The sequence below is a fragment of the Trachinotus anak genome, unplaced genomic scaffold (assembly GCF_046630095.1).
Source record: "Trachinotus anak isolate AG129_WGS33_773 ecotype Australia unplaced genomic scaffold, CSIRO_AGI_Tana_v1 ptg000011l, whole genome shotgun sequence".
Lineage (NCBI taxonomy): Eukaryota > Metazoa > Chordata > Actinopteri > Carangiformes > Carangidae > Trachinotus > Trachinotus anak.
This window is the reverse complement of record NW_027273862.1, coordinates 16,746,385-16,766,145: the sequence shown is the minus strand read 5'-3', so window position 1 is coordinate 16,766,145 and position 19,761 is coordinate 16,746,385. Positions and strand designations below refer to the sequence as shown.

General features: G+C 41.1%; 2 protein-coding genes across 3 annotated transcripts; one reads left to right on the top strand and one right to left on the bottom strand.

Moving 5' to 3' along the window:
- Positions 1-1,183: 1,183 nt before the first annotated feature.
- Positions 1,184-10,798, top strand: eif4g2a (eukaryotic translation initiation factor 4, gamma 2a). 2 transcript variants are annotated; one of them, XM_071488497.1, is made up of 21 exons: positions 1,184-1,381; positions 2,936-3,042; positions 3,169-3,225; positions 4,646-4,771; positions 4,927-5,029; positions 5,128-5,259; positions 5,358-5,424; positions 5,529-5,680; positions 5,877-5,987; positions 6,074-6,256; positions 6,413-6,551; positions 6,718-6,881; positions 6,971-7,078; positions 7,267-7,377; positions 7,460-7,564; positions 7,788-8,003; positions 8,137-8,395; positions 8,559-8,763; positions 8,901-9,109; positions 9,267-9,388; positions 9,620-10,798. In XM_071488497.1, the coding sequence occupies exons 8-21, from the start codon at positions 5,597-5,599 to the stop codon at positions 9,683-9,685; spliced, it is 2,082 nt and encodes a 693-aa protein (XP_071344598.1). In that variant the 5' UTR covers positions 1,184-1,381; positions 2,936-3,042; positions 3,169-3,225; positions 4,646-4,771; positions 4,927-5,029; positions 5,128-5,259; positions 5,358-5,424; positions 5,529-5,596; the 3' UTR covers positions 9,686-10,798. The 2 variants fall into 2 exon arrangements, with proteins under 2 accessions (XP_071344598.1, XP_071344599.1); XM_071488498.1 differs by lacking the exon at positions 3,169-3,225.
- Positions 9,728-19,754, bottom strand: ctr9 (CTR9 homolog, Paf1/RNA polymerase II complex component). The gene is made up of 23 exons (XM_071488492.1): positions 19,574-19,754; positions 18,461-18,559; positions 18,094-18,333; positions 17,873-17,990; positions 17,692-17,781; positions 16,520-16,776; positions 16,312-16,419; positions 15,983-16,219; positions 15,641-15,859; positions 15,196-15,379; positions 15,014-15,102; positions 14,728-14,913; positions 14,438-14,525; positions 14,202-14,350; positions 14,005-14,121; positions 13,770-13,915; positions 13,603-13,674; positions 13,209-13,344; positions 12,919-13,071; positions 12,671-12,822; positions 12,484-12,580; positions 12,270-12,382; positions 9,728-12,173 (listed from the first exon to the last, which is right to left on the bottom strand). Exons 1-23 carry the CDS (start codon positions 19,616-19,618, stop codon positions 11,774-11,776), a joined length of 3,495 nt encoding a protein of 1,164 aa, XP_071344593.1. The 5' UTR covers positions 19,619-19,754; the 3' UTR covers positions 9,728-11,773.
- Positions 19,755-19,761: the final 7 nt, after the last annotated feature.

The window sequence follows — 19,761 nt, the reverse complement described above, 5'->3', positions numbered from 1 at the left end:
AAAGGTTTGGCACCCGTGATCTAATTATGAGGGGGGCATTTTGATCATTGTGTATTTCCCATCAGAGTTCAGTTTATACTGATACATGAGTATTTTACGCCGAAATACAATGTCGATACAAAGTGTCCCAGACAATCTGGATATGCAGGTCCGACCACGTCATAACAAGTCAGTGGGAATGTACTGACTTAACAGTTTCCGCTTATCATCATTGACTATATAGATGTAATATCTTTGCAGTAGAGTTACTTAAAGGCACATATAAGAGTTCATAAGCTTGAACTTTGCCAAACACATCTGTGTCTTATCTGGATTATTTTCATCATCATCATTGTGATAGCAATGGTTACAACTGTGCTTATCTTCCAGAATGGGCGGCGCAGTGTAACCTGAGCTGCAAAGAGGCGTTACCAGTCCAGTCTCATGTTGTAGTCACTTACTGGCAAATGGAGGAAATGACTCATCTCAGCAAGCCAATGTGAACAATAATATGGGTGTTATATTCTCAACACAATCCACAGAACTTGTTATGAAACTGTTACACCCCTCACCTAGGACTCCACTTAAAATAAATGCCTAACAAACAAAATGAGGCCATGAAACAGAGTGAAGGCTGCATCAGATTAAGTTCTTACTGCCTCATCTGAACACAGAGCCTGAAAGGAAAGGGAGATAAATGATCATTTCCTCCTAATGGTGGCGCTACAGGAAAGGTCAGGCGATCACTATGAACATTGGGACTCATCATGAATTTTATGGAAATTTTGCCTTTAGTTTCTGAAAGGTCAGGTAGACACCAAAATCCTCTGGGGACTGTTAATATCTGAGACAACTTCATGTAAATACGACCAGCGCTTGTTGAGATATCTTACTCTTACCATCCCCACACTAGTGCGCAGATACAGGAGGGATGAGTGTGGACCCAGTCATGGTGTTAAACTCACATGTGCATTGACTGGAAGGTTGAGTCCAGCCATCGATCCTGCTCCTCTGGTATCAATCACCACCAGCGTGGGAAAAAAAAAAAAAATCCCTATCACCATCAAACCCCGGGTCATGTTAGGTGCTCAGTGATCAGTAGCCCCCGGGTTTGGATTGCGAAATCGTTTTCTGTTCGTGACGTCAGCAGGGTGGGATGGTGACGTCTGAGACAGCCGCCATACAAAAAGCGGCTTAACGTGACGTCGATGAACAGTCAGCATTCTTTCTCCGCCGGGGCCGGGAGCAGCCGCAACCGAGCATTCGTGTTTATGCTATTTTAAAACAAAACCTCACAGGTTTTGAACACGACCTTTCGAGCCATCTATTCTGTTTTGACTGTATTTTTTTTTCTCCCTTGGTCGACCGAGACAACGATTACGCTGACGTTCCTTTTGTAAAGGTAAAGTACCTCGGTCATTTTCCGTGCCTAGCTAACGTTAGCCGACCGACCGGTCCGGTAGGAAGTTTGTTTTACGTTGATTGTCATGTACGAAGCGGTAAAATACTAATCGGGGTTTTGATGTTTGGTGTTAGCTGACCTCGTTTACATAAAAAAAAAAAATGTGCCGCGATGGTCACATGTTCAGGAAAATCTGTCCTGGTTTCTGAGAATTGTTTACAGGCTGTTAGCCGTTAGCTTACCGGCGGCCTACAGAACAAAACCCCTCCAGATGTCGCTGTGTGGACTTCCGGTGTCTGAACAAAGACCTCATAAAATCAGCTGATGTTCTTCTCGGTGAACATAAAAGTCCCTTTTATATCTAAATTCACACCGTTTTCTGTGGATTATAGGAGGATTGATTGGTTTATGGTCGTAAAAAAAACGTTTTTCAAAGTTTTTTTTTTTAAGCATTTATTGTCTGGGGTTATGCGTAGGAAAACGTAATCGTAAATTAACTGAGAAGTGTTTATATGTAATTCTAAATTGCCAAACATGAATCGACTTGTAATTTTCCTCCCTTTTGGATCTAGATAAACCAAACAAGACGCACACGTAACGCAGGTCAGGTTTCGAAATTTGCTTCCCCCTCGGGATAGTTTCGTGTATCCAGCGCTGCCCTCGATGATTAGGGTGAGGTTTAGGTAACGTACTTAGCGCCTGGGTAACTCAGGTCAACGTTGTGGTTAAGAGGACTGGTTGGGGATTAGATTCGGGTTAAGGTCATGAGAGGCACAACACGGTAGGGAAGCAGACGTCGACGCATCACCGCCACCGTGGTACGCTAGGCTAACTGTCTGTTTTACATCCACTTGTATGAACACGTGTTGGCGTTCATGTGGTCAAAAACTGGGTTAAAATCAGATGAACGACTAAAACGAAGCCTGCTATTTCAGATGTTGTTATCGCTTGATTGCAATGTGCTTGATAATCCTGCAATCGGGGTATCTGCAGGCCTCCAAGTCTTCAAAAGTCTTGATTTCGGTTTCCCAGCGAAGGCCTTACAAAGGCATTACACGTATTTTTCTTTTACAAAGGCCCTTAATGTTTTTTTTCTGTTTCTGTACGCTGTTTTTTGCAAAAACTGCATTGAAGATCTCCAGTATTGTACCAGGACTCCGATGTTATGTTAAATTCACGTGGGCCTAAATAAATGGGTTATTTTTAAATAGGTCAATCCACCCGTGCATTTACTGCTGATTATCCAGGTCGTGTTTAATGATTAATTCATGCTATTATTAGGAATATACAACTAGGATGGAGTGACAAATGTCAAATTGATTACACTTGATGACGAATTGTTGACCTAATCATCATTACTGGGTTTCATTTATATAGTTTGTTCTTTGGTCGATATGAACCAGATATTAAATACCATTTTATATGGTATTAAAGGAGTCTTAAAGTCTTGGGTTTACTCTGGTGAACCTTGCAGAAACCCTGTCAAATGTTTGCTTTCACCTTACAGCCATTAGCTGTCAGCTAATTTGTTACTGTTTCTTTCTGTGCTTCCAGGTCGCTCTTTCCCGCCCCACTCCTAGACCTTGATTCTTTACAGATATTCTTTGTCAAGCCGCCAAAGTGGAGAGTGTCGTTGCACCAGGGGGTCCTTCTCGTTTCAGGTAATCATAGTCACACACACATTTTTACTGACAATCCTCTCAAACAGCTCACATAAAGACTTAGGCTTACGTTTTCTTATGCTAAGTTAAAACAGTTTTTTTTTTTTTTTTTTTTTGGTATCACAGTGTAGGGGGAGGAGGTGGGGGTGCACCTCAGCACTATCCCAAGACTGTCGGCAACAGGTGATTTTTCCAAATTTTCCTTTCATATAGATCACATAGTCACTAGACTTTGTTACATCTTAGATCCATATGCGTCTCCACTGGCCTTAAGTTGCATTCCTACATTTTATTATTTTATCTTAGCACATCTGGGTGAAGTGGGTGTCTCTAATAAATGGCTTATTTGCCCTCTGAATATATTCTGAGTATATGACTCTACACCCTGATCGGATGGTGGTTTTCTGTTCTGCAGCTTTTACTCTGAAATTGCACGACCATCTACCATTTTGACAGTGGTTCCAGCTGATTCTGTGTAGAGCTCAAATGATTTGTCAATTCATCAATGAGTTAATCAGCAGAAAAATAATCAGCTACCATATTGATATTGACCAATTTTAAGCAAAAATAGTGAAAAAATGAAAAATTTCTGAGGTTCCAGCCTCTGAAAAGGCAGTACTTGCTGCATCTTTGTCATTTGTCATACTAAGGTGAACATCTTGTGTTTTGGACTAAAACAAAACCCAACATTTGAAGACATCACCATGGGCACTGCAAACTTATGATTGACATTTGTTCACTATTTATTTTTTTTGTCGTCTCTGAAACCAAATGATTAATTGAATAATCAAAAAAATCAGCTTAAAGGCAGCGTAAAATGAATGAAAAATATTAATTTTTTGCAGCCTTAATTTAATCAATATTTAGATACAAGCTACTTTTGGACAGGAATAACATACAATTCCTGGCTGACATGATCAAGCACCCCACAATCAGTAACCTAGTTTCTTAAATTAATTACATTATACCATATATGTGATGCTCCACTGCAAATATTTTAATTGCCAACTACTTTGTGAAATAAATTGCTGAACAATATATACAGCTCCATTGCTTCACAATGTGTCAAACAAATAACTCTGTTTTATTTGTTTGACACTGACTCGGGTCAGTGAGTCCCAGCCTGAAATCAAAGCCTTGCATACTGTACATGTTGTCTTTTTACTGGTGGGACTTTCCAGTGTAGAATATTACCAAATTGCTGTCATTTGGCTAATGGCTAACGTCACAGTATTTACTGTAAATCGGTTGCCCTGTGCCAGTCTAAAACAGTAGTTGGCAGTGGCTGCACAGTGCAACTTCCTGCGTAGGCCACTGTTTTAGAGCGGTGAAGAATTGATTTTCCTGAAAAACTACTCTGTTTGGATGTTAAACCACAACATTTATTAATAAATTACATGGCATCAGATAAACATTCACCGTTACCCGATACAGTATTTTAGGCAGTACCAGAGGCATGTCCAATACTAGTATTGGTATCGGAACAACTCTACTTGTAACTGAGCCACCATGGATCAGGGCTAGATACATGAACTATACGGTCATGTTATTTGGATAAATATTTCTGTATTTTAACAGTGGCCATGTTTTGTGTTCATTGCAGCGAGTTCCTGGGGAAAACCCCAGGTTCTAGCGTTCAGAGATGGGTACCTTCTCGAAGCACTAGACGAGATGCCAACTCCTCCGTTGAGAAAGGGCAAAATGATGCAATCTTCAGGAAAGTGAGAGGGTAAGTTTCCATTTATGTCCATAATTACGTGGTTACACAGATTGTTCAGATTTTACACAGTATCACTTAAATGGTAAGATTGTCTGTTGGTAAATTAAGAGTGTGTTTTAACGTGTGAGGTTTTTTAACATCTTGTCCTTCCTTCTCTTCATTAGCATACTTAATAAGCTGACTCCTGAGAAGTTTGACAAACTATGCCTGGAGCTCCTCAATGTGGGTGTAGATTCAAAACTTGTCTTAAAAGGAATCATCTTGTTGGTGAGTATTGTCTTCAACTGTGTTTGTCAAGTACTGCTATAATCTATTAAAATGGACACATAATGTTATTTTATTTATTTTTTATTTTTCGTCTTTAGATTGTTGACAAAGCCCTCGAAGAGCCCAAGTACAGCCAGTTATACGGTCAACTATGTCTACGTTTGGCTGAGGATGCACCAAACTTTGAAGATCCATCAACAGAAAATCTAACAACACAAAAGCAGAATACTGTATGTTTTGTTTTTTGGAATACAGATTTACACTGTACTAATTTGTGGTATGTTCCATTTGTCTTATGTCTAAATTTTGAACAAATTCTGTTTAACAGACCTTCAGAAGGCTTCTGATTTCTAAGCTTCAAGATGAGTTTGAGAACCGTGCCAAAAATGTTGAACGTAAGTGGATATTATTTGATACATGTGGTCAGTTTAAAAATAAAAAAATTTGCCTGAATTGTATTCATGCATGAATTGTTCCTTATTTTCTTTTTCCCCTCTAGTCTTTGACAAACATGACGGCCCACTCACTTCTGAGGAGGAGGAGCAGCGTTCTATTGCAAAGTTCAAGATGCTGGGCAACATCAAATTCATCGGCGAACTTGGCAAACTCAACCTTATCCACGAATCTATCCTTCATAAGTGCATCAAAACAGTAAGTTCTGTTGAATACCATTTACATGTTTATCTATTATCATAAACCTTACTTGTATTCTTAACTTGTGTGATCCCAAAATCAGACAAAGCTGCCACTCTGAGAGCATCCTGACAGTTAAATGTCCAAAGTCACCTCACCATTTGTGGGAGAAATTAAAGCACATTGTATTAAATGTTTCTTATTTCTTTTCAAGCTTTTGGAGAAGAAGAAGAGAGTCCAACTTAAGGATATGGGTGAAGATTTGGAATGCCTCTGTCAGATAATGAAAACAGTGGGACCTAAACTTGATCATGAAAAGGCTAAGGTGAGTATGTGGGCAAAAGAGCCGAATAATGGTCTGGTCCAAAAATCCCTTTGTTCTGTTTAGTAACACATAAATTCTCCTCCCAGTCTTTGATGGATCAGTACTTTGGCCGTATGCGATCCTTAACGAATAACAAGGAACTGCCAGCGAGGATTCGTTTCCTGCTGCAGAACACGGTGGAGCTACGAGAAAACCGCTGGGTCCCTCGCAAGGCTTACGTTGACAACGGACCAAAGACAATCAACCAAGTTCGTCAGGATGCAGTAAAGGTTAGTCTGCCTGGCCCACTCTAGGATGGGCATGTATCACCAGTTGTGTAAGAATGATTTATGGTATCAAATACTTGAACTACTTAAAAATATCAGTGTACTGGTCTAGTAGTCTGTAGTCTGCCTGTAGGCTTAGATTCTGATTTGTCTTTGCAGGATTTAGGTGTTTTTATTCCACCTCCAACCGATGGACTGAGAAATGAGTTCTTCATGGAAAACTCCTTCCTTCCAACAAGGATCAAGTTTGACAGGGAAACTCTTGGTGGGCTTGCTGATATGTTTGGACAAATGCCTGGTATGACACACACACACACACACACACACACACACACACACACACACACACACACACACACACACACACACCCTGAATGAGGAGGAGTTGCACTACTTTGCTGACACAGTAATAAGGGTTGGTCCTTTCTGTCAGTGTTTTTAAATGTTGTCTCTGTTTTGGGTAGGGAGTGGCATTGGGACAGGTCCAGGAGTCATTCAGGACCACTATTCCCCTACCATGGGACGTCACCGCACAAACCCACTGTTCAATGGCCATATTGGAAATGGCAACGGTTCACACCAGCCTCAGTTTGAAACAGGAAACAAGCTTTTCACAAAACCAAACCAGGTACGTACAATAGTGTAATTGTTTCTTTGGCATACTGAATGTATACAGTCATCATTACTAATGCTCATGCTGTGAAATCTCTTTAAAAGGGGCAGAATTCACCGGTTTTCAACCATAAACAGAATCACTCAGGGCAGGTGCAGTCTAAGGATATGGCTTCACGATTTGGCAAGAAGGGAAAACTCAATGTCGATGAGGTACAGCCATTTTCATTGAAAAGCAAAGTTTATTTTTGAATATTTTGTCATAAGTAGTCCAGCCTCCATTCAAATGTATCCTGTTGTTTCAGCTTGATGTTATAGTATAAACATTTTGGTTTAAGAAACGTGGGGTTGTACTCTAACCATGTGGTATTGTTCTAAACCTGTTGTCTTCTCCCTTCTAGATCAGTCTGAGGCCAGCACAGTCCTTCATCTTGAATAAAAAACAAGTGCCAAAGCTGCAGCCACAGATGACTATGATTCCTACAAGTGCCCAAGGTTCCCCACTAGGACAGGTAACATTCTTACATTTATAACAAATATATTGAACTGACGTGGTCCCACGAAACATGCACTCATGTGGCTTTCTTTGTGCAGTCTCCACAGCTTGGCTTGAAGACCAATCCTCCTCCGATTCAGGAAAAACCTGCAAAGTCCAATAAAAAAGCTCCTCCCACAAAGGAAGAGTTGCACAAAATGACAGTAAGTTCCTCATAATTACTCTATATGTCCTTCCTGCACAATATCCTTTCTGTGAAGCACATTAAATCTGATGGTTCCTTTTCATTTTAAATGGCGCCGCAGATGGCTGCCTCGGTGTTTTGGTGCGCTCTGCACCATTCACCAGAACAAATTCCTTGTACGTGAAAACATACTTGGCAATAAACCTGATTCTGATTCTGATTCTGATTCTGATTCATCGTAGGAGACACTGGTGACAGACTACCTAAACAACAAGAACATCGGAGAGGCAGTGAATGCTGTGAGGGAGATGAAGGCTCCCAAGTACTTTTTGCCTGAGATGCTGAACAAGATCGTGGTTCATTCCCTTGACCGTTCAGATGAGGATAGGGAACAAGCAAGCACCCTGATCCACGCACTCTGCACCGAGGGGCTCGTCACTGGTGAAAACCTAATGCAGGTCAGTGTTGTAACCTGCGATGTTAAATTGATCATAATATACAGTACTCAGGTAAATCAATATTCAGTACATGATTTCACTGTCTGGATATTATTCAGTACTATTCTTTTCTTGTGTGTGTTTTTTAAAACAGGCCTTTCTGAGTGTTCTGGACCAGTGCCCCAAGATTGAGGAAGAGGTTCCACGGGTGAAGTCTTACCTGGCACAGTTTGCAGCACATGCAATCATTGCTGACCTGGTCAGCATGGCAGATTTGGCCCATCAGCTGGAAAATGGTGCACATTTCCCACTTTTCCTGCTCTGCCTGCAGCAGTTGGTCAAACTGAAGGACCGTGAGTGGCTGACCGACCTGTTTCAGCAGAGCAAAGTCAACATGCAGAAGATGCTGCCTGGTATGTTCAAACCCAGTCTGACCCTATGTTTATACCTCATGCCATAATTAGGCTTTGTTCATTTTCTATGAGAAGTTTGTTCTTTGATGATACAGTGCAAAGAAACTGAATGTGTGTCTCACTCAGTCTTACTGATGGATGTCTTATTTTATTTCTCCTGTAGAAATTGACCAGAACAAGGACAGGATGCTGGAGATTCTGGAGGGCAAAGGTCTCAGCTTTTTGTTCCCGCTGATGAAACTGGAGAAGGAGCTACTGAAGCAGATCAAAGTAGATCCCTCTCCACAGTCCATCTACAAGTGGATCAAGGACAACATCTCTCCTAAACTCCACACTGACAAAGGCTTTGTCAACATCCTCATGACCAGGTACAGCAACGGACAGTGTGTCTAATGGTGAAATCGGTCTCTGCTGATCAAATATATTTCCGTCATGAGCCAATGTGGTGTTGGTTAATTTAACACCAAGTATTTTACAGTATTGTGATTGTTCTTCTGTCTTCCAGCTTTTTGCAGTACATTGCTTATGAAATTAACCCTGACGATGATGAGGAGCAGCTTGCTGCACCCACTAAGGAACAGCTGGATGAGGAGAAGCAGCTGCTACTGTCTTTCAAGCCAGTGATGCAAAAGTTCCTACACGATCACGTCGACCTGCAAGTCGATGCATTGTATGCTCTGCAGGTCCACTGCAATGCCAAGGGCTTCCCTAAAGGTACGGTATGGTCCAAGTTGTTGTTGTTGTTGTTGTTGTTGTTGTTGTTGTTGTTGTTGTTATTATTATTTTTATTTATTTTTTTTATTGTAGAAAAGTTGGCTAACTTTGGTAGTTTAATGATTATTCTGTTTTTTGTTTTGTTTTGTTTTTTTAGGCATGTTGCTGCGCTACTTTGTGAACTTTTATGACATGGAAATAATTGAAGAAGAAGCCTTCCTTTCGTGGAAAGAAGATATCACCCAAGAGTATCCAGGGAAGGGAAAAGCATTATTTCAGGTACATTGCTCATAGGTTATTTTTGTGTGAGTTTTAAGAAGGCAAACTCTGCGTTTAAAAGACACCGAGTTGGCCTGAGGTGAGATCTCATAGCAGAGAGTTCCTCAGCTGAGGGAGAACATGGATATTAATGTGCATATAAATGCATGTTGTACACTTGTTGTATTCCCACACAGTGAGTGGTGTATTATAAACAACTTGTGCTAATGAGATATTGTCTTGAAATTGCAGGTGAACCAGTGGCTGACCTGGCTGGAGACTGCAGAAGATGAGGAGTCGGAGGATGAAGATTACTGAAGAACAGGCCAAAGCCATGTGTTATCAGGATGCAATGAATGATTGTGTTTGTTTTTGTGTTGTTTTTTTTTTTTTTTTTTTTACTTACTTTTGTAATCTTTTTGTCTCCTTGTGCCCTTACCTGTCCCAACCTAATTCCTTCCCTCTCCTCTTGTTTCTAAATATTTTCCAACCACTGTTAAAATTCATTTCACTATGAAATGCTTTGCCAGATCAAGCCAGCATCACCGCCATCTTATTGTATTTATGCTTTTCCTTCAAATCTTCTCTCTAATTTGATGTCCTACAGCAGATGTTTTATACATTTCAATCATCTTGGGTTATGTTTTCTTTGACAGAAGGTGGTATTTTGCATGAAAATGTACCAGCACCAAAACCTGACCCATTTTTATCACCTTTTACATCTGGTAGGAGTCACTAAGTGCTGCCGAAACTATTGACTTAAACTGTTTACAAAAGAGAAAATGCTCAGACTTTCTCAGTTTTATCTGTATTTGTTAATCAGTTTTTAGACGCACTTCAGACTGCTCAACATCTTGAGTCGTTGCAATAGTAAAAATACTCTTTCCTTGATTTTTATCAGTCCTGAGTTGTTGGCTCGAATGATTTATGATGGTTTCCTGTGCTTCAAAGCAGACCATTTTGTCTCAAAAATCAAGATCTTAATCAGGATTTGATGATTCTGTAACAATAATGGCCTGTTTTTATTTGGACTGTGTGATTTCAGTTACCCACATTTAGTCTAGTGAAGCTTTTTTTCATGTATGAAACTTTGTGCTGTTAGGAATGAATATGTGTGGCCTTGGCTTTTTTAATTTATCAATTAATATGGATATACCTCTAAAGTATCTCGGACTTTACTTGAATGTCTTGGTTACAAAATTGAGACAGCCAAAGCTTAGTTCCCTGTGCTAGCTGTTCACCATGTGTGGAAATTTTAAGTCAGTTTCCATATTTGTCAAGTTTTTAAATGGTCTTTTTATCTTCATAAAATAACAAAGAATGTACTGTATGTGTACACTTAAACCTTCTTTTGGAGTGTCACTGTAATTTTAAGTGCAACAAGATGAGTGCGCAAGTATAGATCAAGGTTGAATAAAGTTTAACAGTTTATGTTGGTGCCCTGAAATTGTGTGTTTTGTTTTATTCTTTTTTTGAATGGCAGACAGCCATGGACAGAGACACTGTTGAGACAGGTTGTCTTCTCATCCCAGCTTGCACAATCACTTAACCATGGTCAAAGGTCAACATCCCTGTGTTTTTTTTTTTTTGTTTTTTTTTTGGTTGTTTTGGACATTAAAAAAAAGTCAATGGAAAAATCACCCTTAGATTTTTATAGAGGGAACCAGGGTGATGCTAATTTCCAGGTTGAGCAACAAAAATGTTTTCCCTGCAGCACACTATTTTAGAACAATTTTATTTAATACATTGGTAGATGTTGTGAAGTAGACTAAAGGGATTTTTACCACACAGCCTCCCATTTCACCGATTCTGTTTTTGAATTGAGGGAAACAACTTGTTAATTTTGTTAGTAAAAGCCAACTGAAATTAACACACTAACGTTAGTAACGTTTTTCTACTTCTGTTGTAAGACAAATGATCAAATGTAAGTTAGTGACTCACTATATTTAAAGTTTACTACAGCTGCTGCTTGTGTAACAAATTTTTATGTCCAGCTAATTCAGTGACATTTCACAAAAGTTATGGATGCAAAACAAGAATGACTGTGTTGCTATCTTAATGACACAGCTGCAGAATGGGAAAATGCACATCTTACACAATTTGTTCTTTTTTTATTTGACATTTTGTTGAAGCATCGTTCCATTTTTGAGTCAGTGTCTCGTCTGACCATCTGAGATAGAAAATAGTTGTTTACGCATTTCAGTTCACTTCAAATCACTTGATCTATCTTTAACAAAACAGCGTCTGCGAAAACACATTTCCAGTAAGACGTTAGAGATACATTACTGGGCCAAAATAACTACACTTTTCTATACTAATTCCAAGATATACGGACAGAAATCCCTGCTTTTAATAGAAAATAAAAATGCAGATGTGGAGAAAAGTCTGTGAGCAAGATTTGAAGACTTATTCGCTGTCATCATCATCATTGTTGGAACGTTCAGGTTCAGAGGCGTTGTCAGAGCGCCGTGGGGAGGCCTCGTTGTCTGATCCCGCTTCAGATCCCCTGTCAGATCCTCGGTCTGATGCCGCAACAGGCGAACCAGGCCTGGACTCATCCTCTGATCCTGACCGACTCCTCTTGCTCTCATTGTCTGACTGCTCCGAGTCAGACTGCCGCTGGACCCTCCTCTTCTTCACTGGGCGGTCGCTGCCGGAGTCGTCATCCTCAGAGCCTGCAGAGCGCCGAGGGCTGCCCGCCTCGCTGCCGGAGCGGTTCCTTCCTCCATCCGAGTCACTGTCGGATGCAATGCGCTTCCTGTGGCCACCCTCGTCATCAGATCCTGAACCACTGTCTCTTTGGTGCCTGTGTGGGAGAAAGTAAACCAATCAATTTTCTGTTGATTAACGTTTCCAGCACTTGTTTGAGTGTAAAATCTGATGATGAGGACTATGCTTTTACCTGTCTTCAGCTATTTTCAGTCCATCCTCATCTGAAGATGACTCAGAGGAGGAGATGATAGCCTTAGACTTGATCTTTCCTTTGAGAGATGGTGGCAAACGCTCAGGCAGTGGCTAAAAATGAGAATGTTAAAAAGCTAAAGTTAGGCCTGAAAACATTTTTAAATGATTTAATCATGACAGAAGAGCATAACAAAGAAAAGACCAAAAAGGACCTTTTCGATCCTCTTGCGTTCTTTGGGTTTACGCTGCTTCTTGGGTCGTGATGCTCCTTCCTCATCATCACTGTCATCCTCTCCTGGTTTAACAGATCTGCAACACAGGACAGCTCTCTCTTAGTATCTACACTCTTTGCACTGCAGTCAAAGTAACCACATTTGGCATTCATCGCAGGAGACTCACCGCCTTCTCTTCTTCTTCTTCTTCTCTCCTTCCTCAACCTCCTCTTGTTCACTCTCGCTTCCACCCTTTTTCTTCTTCTTCTTCTTCTTCACTGGCAGGTCCTCGTCAGACTCATCATTGACAAACTCATCCATGTCACCTCCTTTCTTACGCTTAGAGATTAAAAAAAAAAAAAAAATGTTACCAACGGTGCATTCAGTGCAATTTAGGAGTTTGCTGATGAATTCACTATCAGTGCTAACACTTACGCGTCCACCACCACCACCTCCCTTCTTCTTTTCTTTGGACATTTCCTTTGACCCTTCTGCGAAGGTGAGCAGGTTCCTGGTCTTCTCCACGTACAAAGCTCTCTGCTCCAGAAGCTTCTTCTGTTCCTCTGCCTCTCTGCTCCGTTTTTCCTCCTAATGAGGTTTGAGGATGGTAAAGCCAACCGATTAATAAGAAGCACGTTACCATAAAGCATGCAAAGCATTACTCTTTGTCACAGTGCACTATTACCAAAAGTTTGACATTTTTTGTATGGTAGCAACACATGTACCTGTTCTTTGAGCATCTGCTGGCGCAGCAGATCCCTCTCCTGCTCCTGTTTGGCTCGAAGTTCCTTCTCCTCCTCATCCTGCTTTCTGGCTCTTGCCACGTGGTATTGAGCCTGACTAAGCAGGTCAGAGCACTGCCTGCAATCCCACAACACACCCATACCCCAAGTGATATTACAACCAACACTAAAAGAACAAAACTCTAGCACAAGCCCCATGTAAAACACTGTCATAAAATGTACAAATGGGTCAAAATACTGGCAAACTATCAGTATCCCCTGATATAAGCTTTAAAAAAAAACTACTTTTAGACTATATAAACTATTTTAGACTTATAAAGTCTTGTAAATGAAAGCACCCAGAAACCTTCAGCGTGTACAATAAATTCATACTGACCTGGCCTCAGAAGCAGCAAGAGCAAGGTCAAACCTCATCTTGTCTCCAGCTTTGCTGAGGTAGCTGAAATACCTGTGTGAAGAGGAGGAGGAGGGTGAGAGGGAGATAAATTTTCAGGACTGGGCAAGAGGATCAGGATGGTAGTAAATCAAGTCTAATGCCACTACCTGTGAGCCAGTTCAAGCTCTTTGACAGCGCTGAGCACAGCCTTCAAGTTACTCTTCTCATCTTTCAGCACAAGAGTGGCCAGCCTCTGAAGCACCAGCGCCACATTGAACATCAGCACCGTGTCGCTAGGCGCCACATGACGGGCCTTGTCGGAAACACATCAGAAAGACAAAGTTATACTCTCCTCATATATGTAGAGTAAAATAAAAGCCCTTTATTTTCTCCTCATGTTACCTTCAGTAGCATCTGCTTGCACTCTTGGAGTTTCCCACATTTGAAGAGCGCCCTCGCGAGGTACAGGAGCACCTCCGTGTTCTGGTATTTGTAAAATTTCTTCAGGCAGTTCTCATACTGTGGAGCACATCAAAATACTTCATTGTACAGACCAAAGACAATAACTTTCAAAAGGTTATCACAAACGAGACCCTTACCATCTGCACAGCGCTGATGTACTGCTTCTGCTCCACATAGATGTGAGCCAGGTTGAGCCAGACGTCACTGATGTCTGCTGTGGCCTCCCTCACCTGCGCAAACACGTCACGAGCCTCTCTGAAGTAGCCCTTGTGGGCAAGGACGGCACCTGAACAAAACAATATACTTAATGCATCATATACATACAGTAGAATAAACTAAAGTAATTTTAAGAACATAATAAAGTTATACAGACCAATGCCATTGGCAGCATAGAGGTTCTTGGCATCATTTCGCAGGACTTGTTTGTATATGGCCAGGGCTCGATCCTGGTGTCTCTTTTCCTGTCAAGACAAAAATATTGTTACTCCATTTGGGGATCTGCACACTGTTTTATCATTGAGTCAGCCCTGCCAGTCACAATCACTTTTTCAGTTTAAGTTTGCAGCATTCAAAAAACACTTGCAACATCTGCTCTTAAACATTTTCAACTGCACTGTCCGTCATTTGTCTCTTTTAATTTATGTTAAAAACAGCCATCTGCACCTTTTCCCGGTCCCTGGTGGGCTGGTGCAGAGTCTGCAGCCACACGTTACCCAGAGCCAGCATGGAGTATGTGTCGTTCTGTGTGGACGGCTGCTTCAGGATACGCTCAAACTTCTTTTGGCCTGGTCCCCATTCCTGTTTGGCCAAGTGAAGGTTTCCTATCAGGGACCAGGCATCCGGGTGATCCTGTGCCAAACAGACCAAACATAAGATAACACTGAAGACAGCCTTCTATCAGACTGTCATCTGCTATTGTGTGAATCTTCTAACATCATAGATATAGTACCTGATTAATCTGCAGGGCTTCTTTGAACCAATCAGAGGCTTCATAGAAGTTTCCTTTGTCACGAGCCATTGCTCCAAGACGCAGATAACCTGTAAGCCAAAAAAAGTTTAACACTCTCTCAGAGTACAATCCTTTAGTCCTCGTGGCCCCACATGTTTTATTCTATCATGTGTCATGCTTACAGTCCACATAGTTCGGATGCTCTCTGAGGATGTTTTTGTAGAGTTTCTCAGCTTCGTGGAATTCACACATGGCCTCATACAAACGGGCCAGATTGTAGGAGGTGGTGACAGAAATGGCATTGTAGTAATGCTCATCATGCTCTCCCTCAGCTTTGGCCCGCTCCAGAGATGCCAGAAAATATTTCTGCAGAGAGAGAGAGAGAGAGAGAGAGAGAGAGAAGACATGACCCCAACCTTGAAATAGCACTTTTGTATATGCTAAATATTCAGCGTTCTGCATTGTTCACAATCATTAAATATCACAGTGAAGAAAGCATTTTATTGTACGATTTATCCAATTAACATCACTCATTCTCAGTTTGATAATTAATTGATGAATTCCCTGGTAAATGTGGTGACTTTAGGAAATCAGGCTGTAGTCGCTCTATTGTATGTTGTTAGCTACCTTGGCCTCTCCCAGGTTGCCCAGTCTGAAGTGAAGAGCCCCCAGGTTGTTGAGAATCTCAGGGGGAACGTCGGCCTGCACCTTCTCCTGCAGGATGCGGGTGGCTGTGCCGTAAGCGGACAGCGCTCCTTGGATGTCAGTCTGCTCCAGGATCTGAGCCAGCTCGATCCATGCCTCCACATCATCTGGGTACTGCTCTGTTACCTTCTTCAGGTGGCCCTGAAGGACAAAGCCAGTGATTATATAGCCATAAAAATATCCCTATAATGATCATTTAATATATTCCTCAAGACAAATCTGGCACAGTTCTCTGAGCAAAGTGATAAGTGAGAGGATACGTACTTTGGCGATGTCTCTCTTTTCCTGATCGTCAGATGTTGCATAGAGAGACCCCAGGATTTTCATAGTTTCATAGTTGTTGGGGTAGGCCTTTAAAACCTTTTCAAAGCACTGTGCTGCGTTCTCCTTGTCTCTTCGATACACGTACATCTGTCCCAATCCAAAGAAGGGCAACACAAAGGTGGACGAGGCAAACTGGGTGGCCTGGTAGTAGTACTGAAATGCTTGGTCATAGTCCTCCTGAAGAAAAGAAAGTGCAGAGATATCAGAGATCATACAGTAAAATACAGTAAACAATCAGTACGCTGGCACAGGGGTGGTTTGGATCTTACCTGCACATGAAATGAGCGAGCTAACTGGTAGCAGCTCTCAGCCTGCATGGCTTCGACTTCTGTGTTATGGAAAGCATGGAGGGCCAGATGTTGCACTTTACTGTAGTCCTGATGGGAAACAAAAACCACGTACGCATGAATAGTAGTTAAATGACACAGAGCTTTAGATTTGTGTCAGTATTTCAAAGAACAACAGATTAGTGATTACCTTTTTGAAGAAGAAATGGTTGGCGAGGTGGTTGAGCACCATGGGGTTGCTGGGGTCAATGGTGTAGGCCCGCGACAGGAGCTGCACCCCGTTCTTGATTGAGTCTGCCTCCTTGTTGTTGAGCTCTAAAACCGCCAAACCAACAAGAGCTCCCACGCACTTTGAATTAAGCTCCAGGGCTCGACCGAAAGCCAAACGCGCCTTCTCCAGTTTGTTGAGCTTGACAAAACAGTGACCCATCCCCAGCCTTACCTCCGCTGCTCAGAGACACAAGATAAAGAATCAATCAGATATTATCTGTAACACATCTCCTTGTAGCAGTAGACAGATCACCGATGCCTGGGTGTCAGCATCACTGTTGGCAGATATACAAAAGGAATCACAGTATAAACAAGTGTAAAAAGTAATGAGTCACTAATTAAAGCACTGACTATTATCTATGGCTGTGTGTTTTACTTCTATTTATTTTGTTCAACAGGGTTTCTGCAGTGCTCATGAAATTAAAGACAACATTACATCAGTTATTCCTGTTAGTCATTAATCAATAAACACAACCTGGACTGATGTATGGATTACTGAACAGGCCTACAGGGCAAAGATCAGGGTTTTGAGGGGTCAGGTGGCCCCTGGGCCAGATTCTCTGTTTGAAGTGACAGTTAACATGATTACTAGTTTGAAAATCATAGAGATCACTTAAAAGTCCCCTAAAAAAAAGTATTTTGTATCTTTCAGTCTGGGGGTCCTATATGGGAGTAGGGGGGGCTTTTACTTGTCTATGCCCATGTGCACCTTGTTTCATAATCTGTCCATGCCTACACCCCAGTAGGCAACAGAAAAATTCTGGATGAGAACTGTTCAAGTTCAGAGTTTGTGATTATAGTTCATCATAGTAATCAACTGTAATGTGCAGAAAAATTTACTGTTCAAGATTTACTTTCCAGTTTTAATGGACATTATTCTTCAACTGTAAAATATCATGCCTTAAGACATACACATCTACCACAAATCTTTATAATCACCTTTGTAATCTCTGTAAATGTTTATGTTTCCCAGATTGTTTTACTTTCAAATATTAATACTGGCTTCCAAAATCTTGTACTGATCAGGCTCTAGTGGTAGATGCAGCAGTATTAATGTCATCATAGTAGTAGTAAAACAGGTGACTTGTTTACCTGGGCAGCCAGGGTTTGTACGCAGAGCCTTTTTGTAGTACGCCAGTGCTCCTCTGTAATCCTTTTTATTGAAGGAGATGCAAGCTTTACCTGTTGATCAACAATGATGTGATTATTTCGAGTCAATCACAGTGGGCAAGATCAATCTGAGTTTTTTTTATATTATATATATTCAACTTACCAAGCAAAGCAGGGATGTTATTGGTGGACTGATTGAGAACAAAGTGGAACTGAGCATCGGCCTGGTCCATCTTGTCTCCTTCCAGCAGGCAGAAACAGGCTCTTCCCAACAAATGGTTCTGATTGACACACAAGCATGTTACATTTACTTAAAATGCAAAAATACTGGAGCCATAGGAGTTTCCTCTCATCATCAGCTGCTCTGAGAGACATTCTTCTTACCTGATCGTACATGATGATCTTGTCTGCCATAGTATAGAGCAGCGTGGCCTGCGTGATGAGCTCTTTCTTGGCATCCTTGTTTTTCTCTTTACGTGCTTGCTGGACATAGTAAGCTGCCAATGTGTCCAGACAGGTCATCTGGTCTTTCTCATGGTCTCTATAGTCGAGGTTTCCATCAATGCGAGCCGCCTCTAAAAGCTTGACAAAATCCTCTGTTTTGCCCTGCTTGTAGTACTCCAGCTGAAAAGGACAAATGGGCTGAATTTAATTTTTGACGTCCGGATTGTGTTCACATTTTTGATGATGCTAACACTCTACATTACGACAATGAATGTAACAACCGTCTGCGGTGGCTCCACTGACTCACCGCCAAGGCAATCCATATGTGCAGCTGTGTGTGCTCCTGCTTCAGGATACTGATGACCTCGTCTCCTTCTGGCAGCTGGTCAAAGTCAAGCTCGATAACCTGCAAGGTGCAGTTTATTTAGGTTATTTAGTATCAGCATCTGACAAAACTCCTATATCATTTAAGAGTGTTATGAATGAGGGTTAGATGATACAACACTGCATACTGTGAGACAACAGCACATCAGAGTTTTTACTTAGACCACTGTGGTAACTATCCCTTAAAAATTTCAGGATATATTAGGCAACTGTGGGTGATGCTGAAAATGTGCATGACTGTTTTATCACTCAAAAGAACATTTAGAGGACTTAGTGTTAGCACATCTATCAAGACGCTTTAGCCATTAACAGTTTATTTCATTTATTTTACAGAACATACAATACAATATCACACTTAGCTTATAACAAAACAGTTCTGCTGCAAAATACCTACCTAAATGAAGTTTACGGTTTTGGAGATGTTGATTCAACTTCATAGTTATTTTAAGCAGGAATGATTGTATGAAGAGATTGAATCCACTGGGACAACCTCAATCTACATCAGAACTGTGGAAAGTTCTCCAACAACTTACCTGCCAAATACCTTTATATAAAAATACTTCAGCACATTACTTTTGATAGCATTACTTTTTGTGCCTGAATCATTTGCAAAATACTATATTTATTGTGACAAAGAATTGTATCCTCATCACAAACTGCTATTACGAATTAAGACCCAGATGTCTTTTTAAAGTCATCAAAAGGTTATCATGTAACGATGCTGCTGATCTTGTTCAACAGGATTTAATGACACTGCTTCACTGAAAACGGCAGTGGCAGAAAACAGCTCAATAACTTTAACCATGACCTGCGCTCATATTGTTGCACACATTTATAGAGTTTTTTTGTTTGTTTTTTTATGTTAGCACGTCTATAGTCGCTGCTCCGAGCATTACCGATATATACGTTTCAGATATCAACATGAAACACGAAGCTGAGACGTACAGAGCATTAGCTAAAACTGGCTAAAATTAGCATTAATGGCAAGTAACGTTAGCACGGCGAGGGTTACTTCAAACAATTAATCAAGTTTTACCTCATCTGTGTCCCGTAAAGGGATCTCAATAGAGCCCCGAGACATCTTGGTTGAGGATAAATCCACTTGAAGTTAGATTAATTGAAAAATAAAATAAAAATCTCCAGCCCGTTGTCTGTTGGTAGCTACTTCATGCTTCCGATAAGAAACAAACATACGGACGGTGCAACAAAAATAGTGTCCGGCCA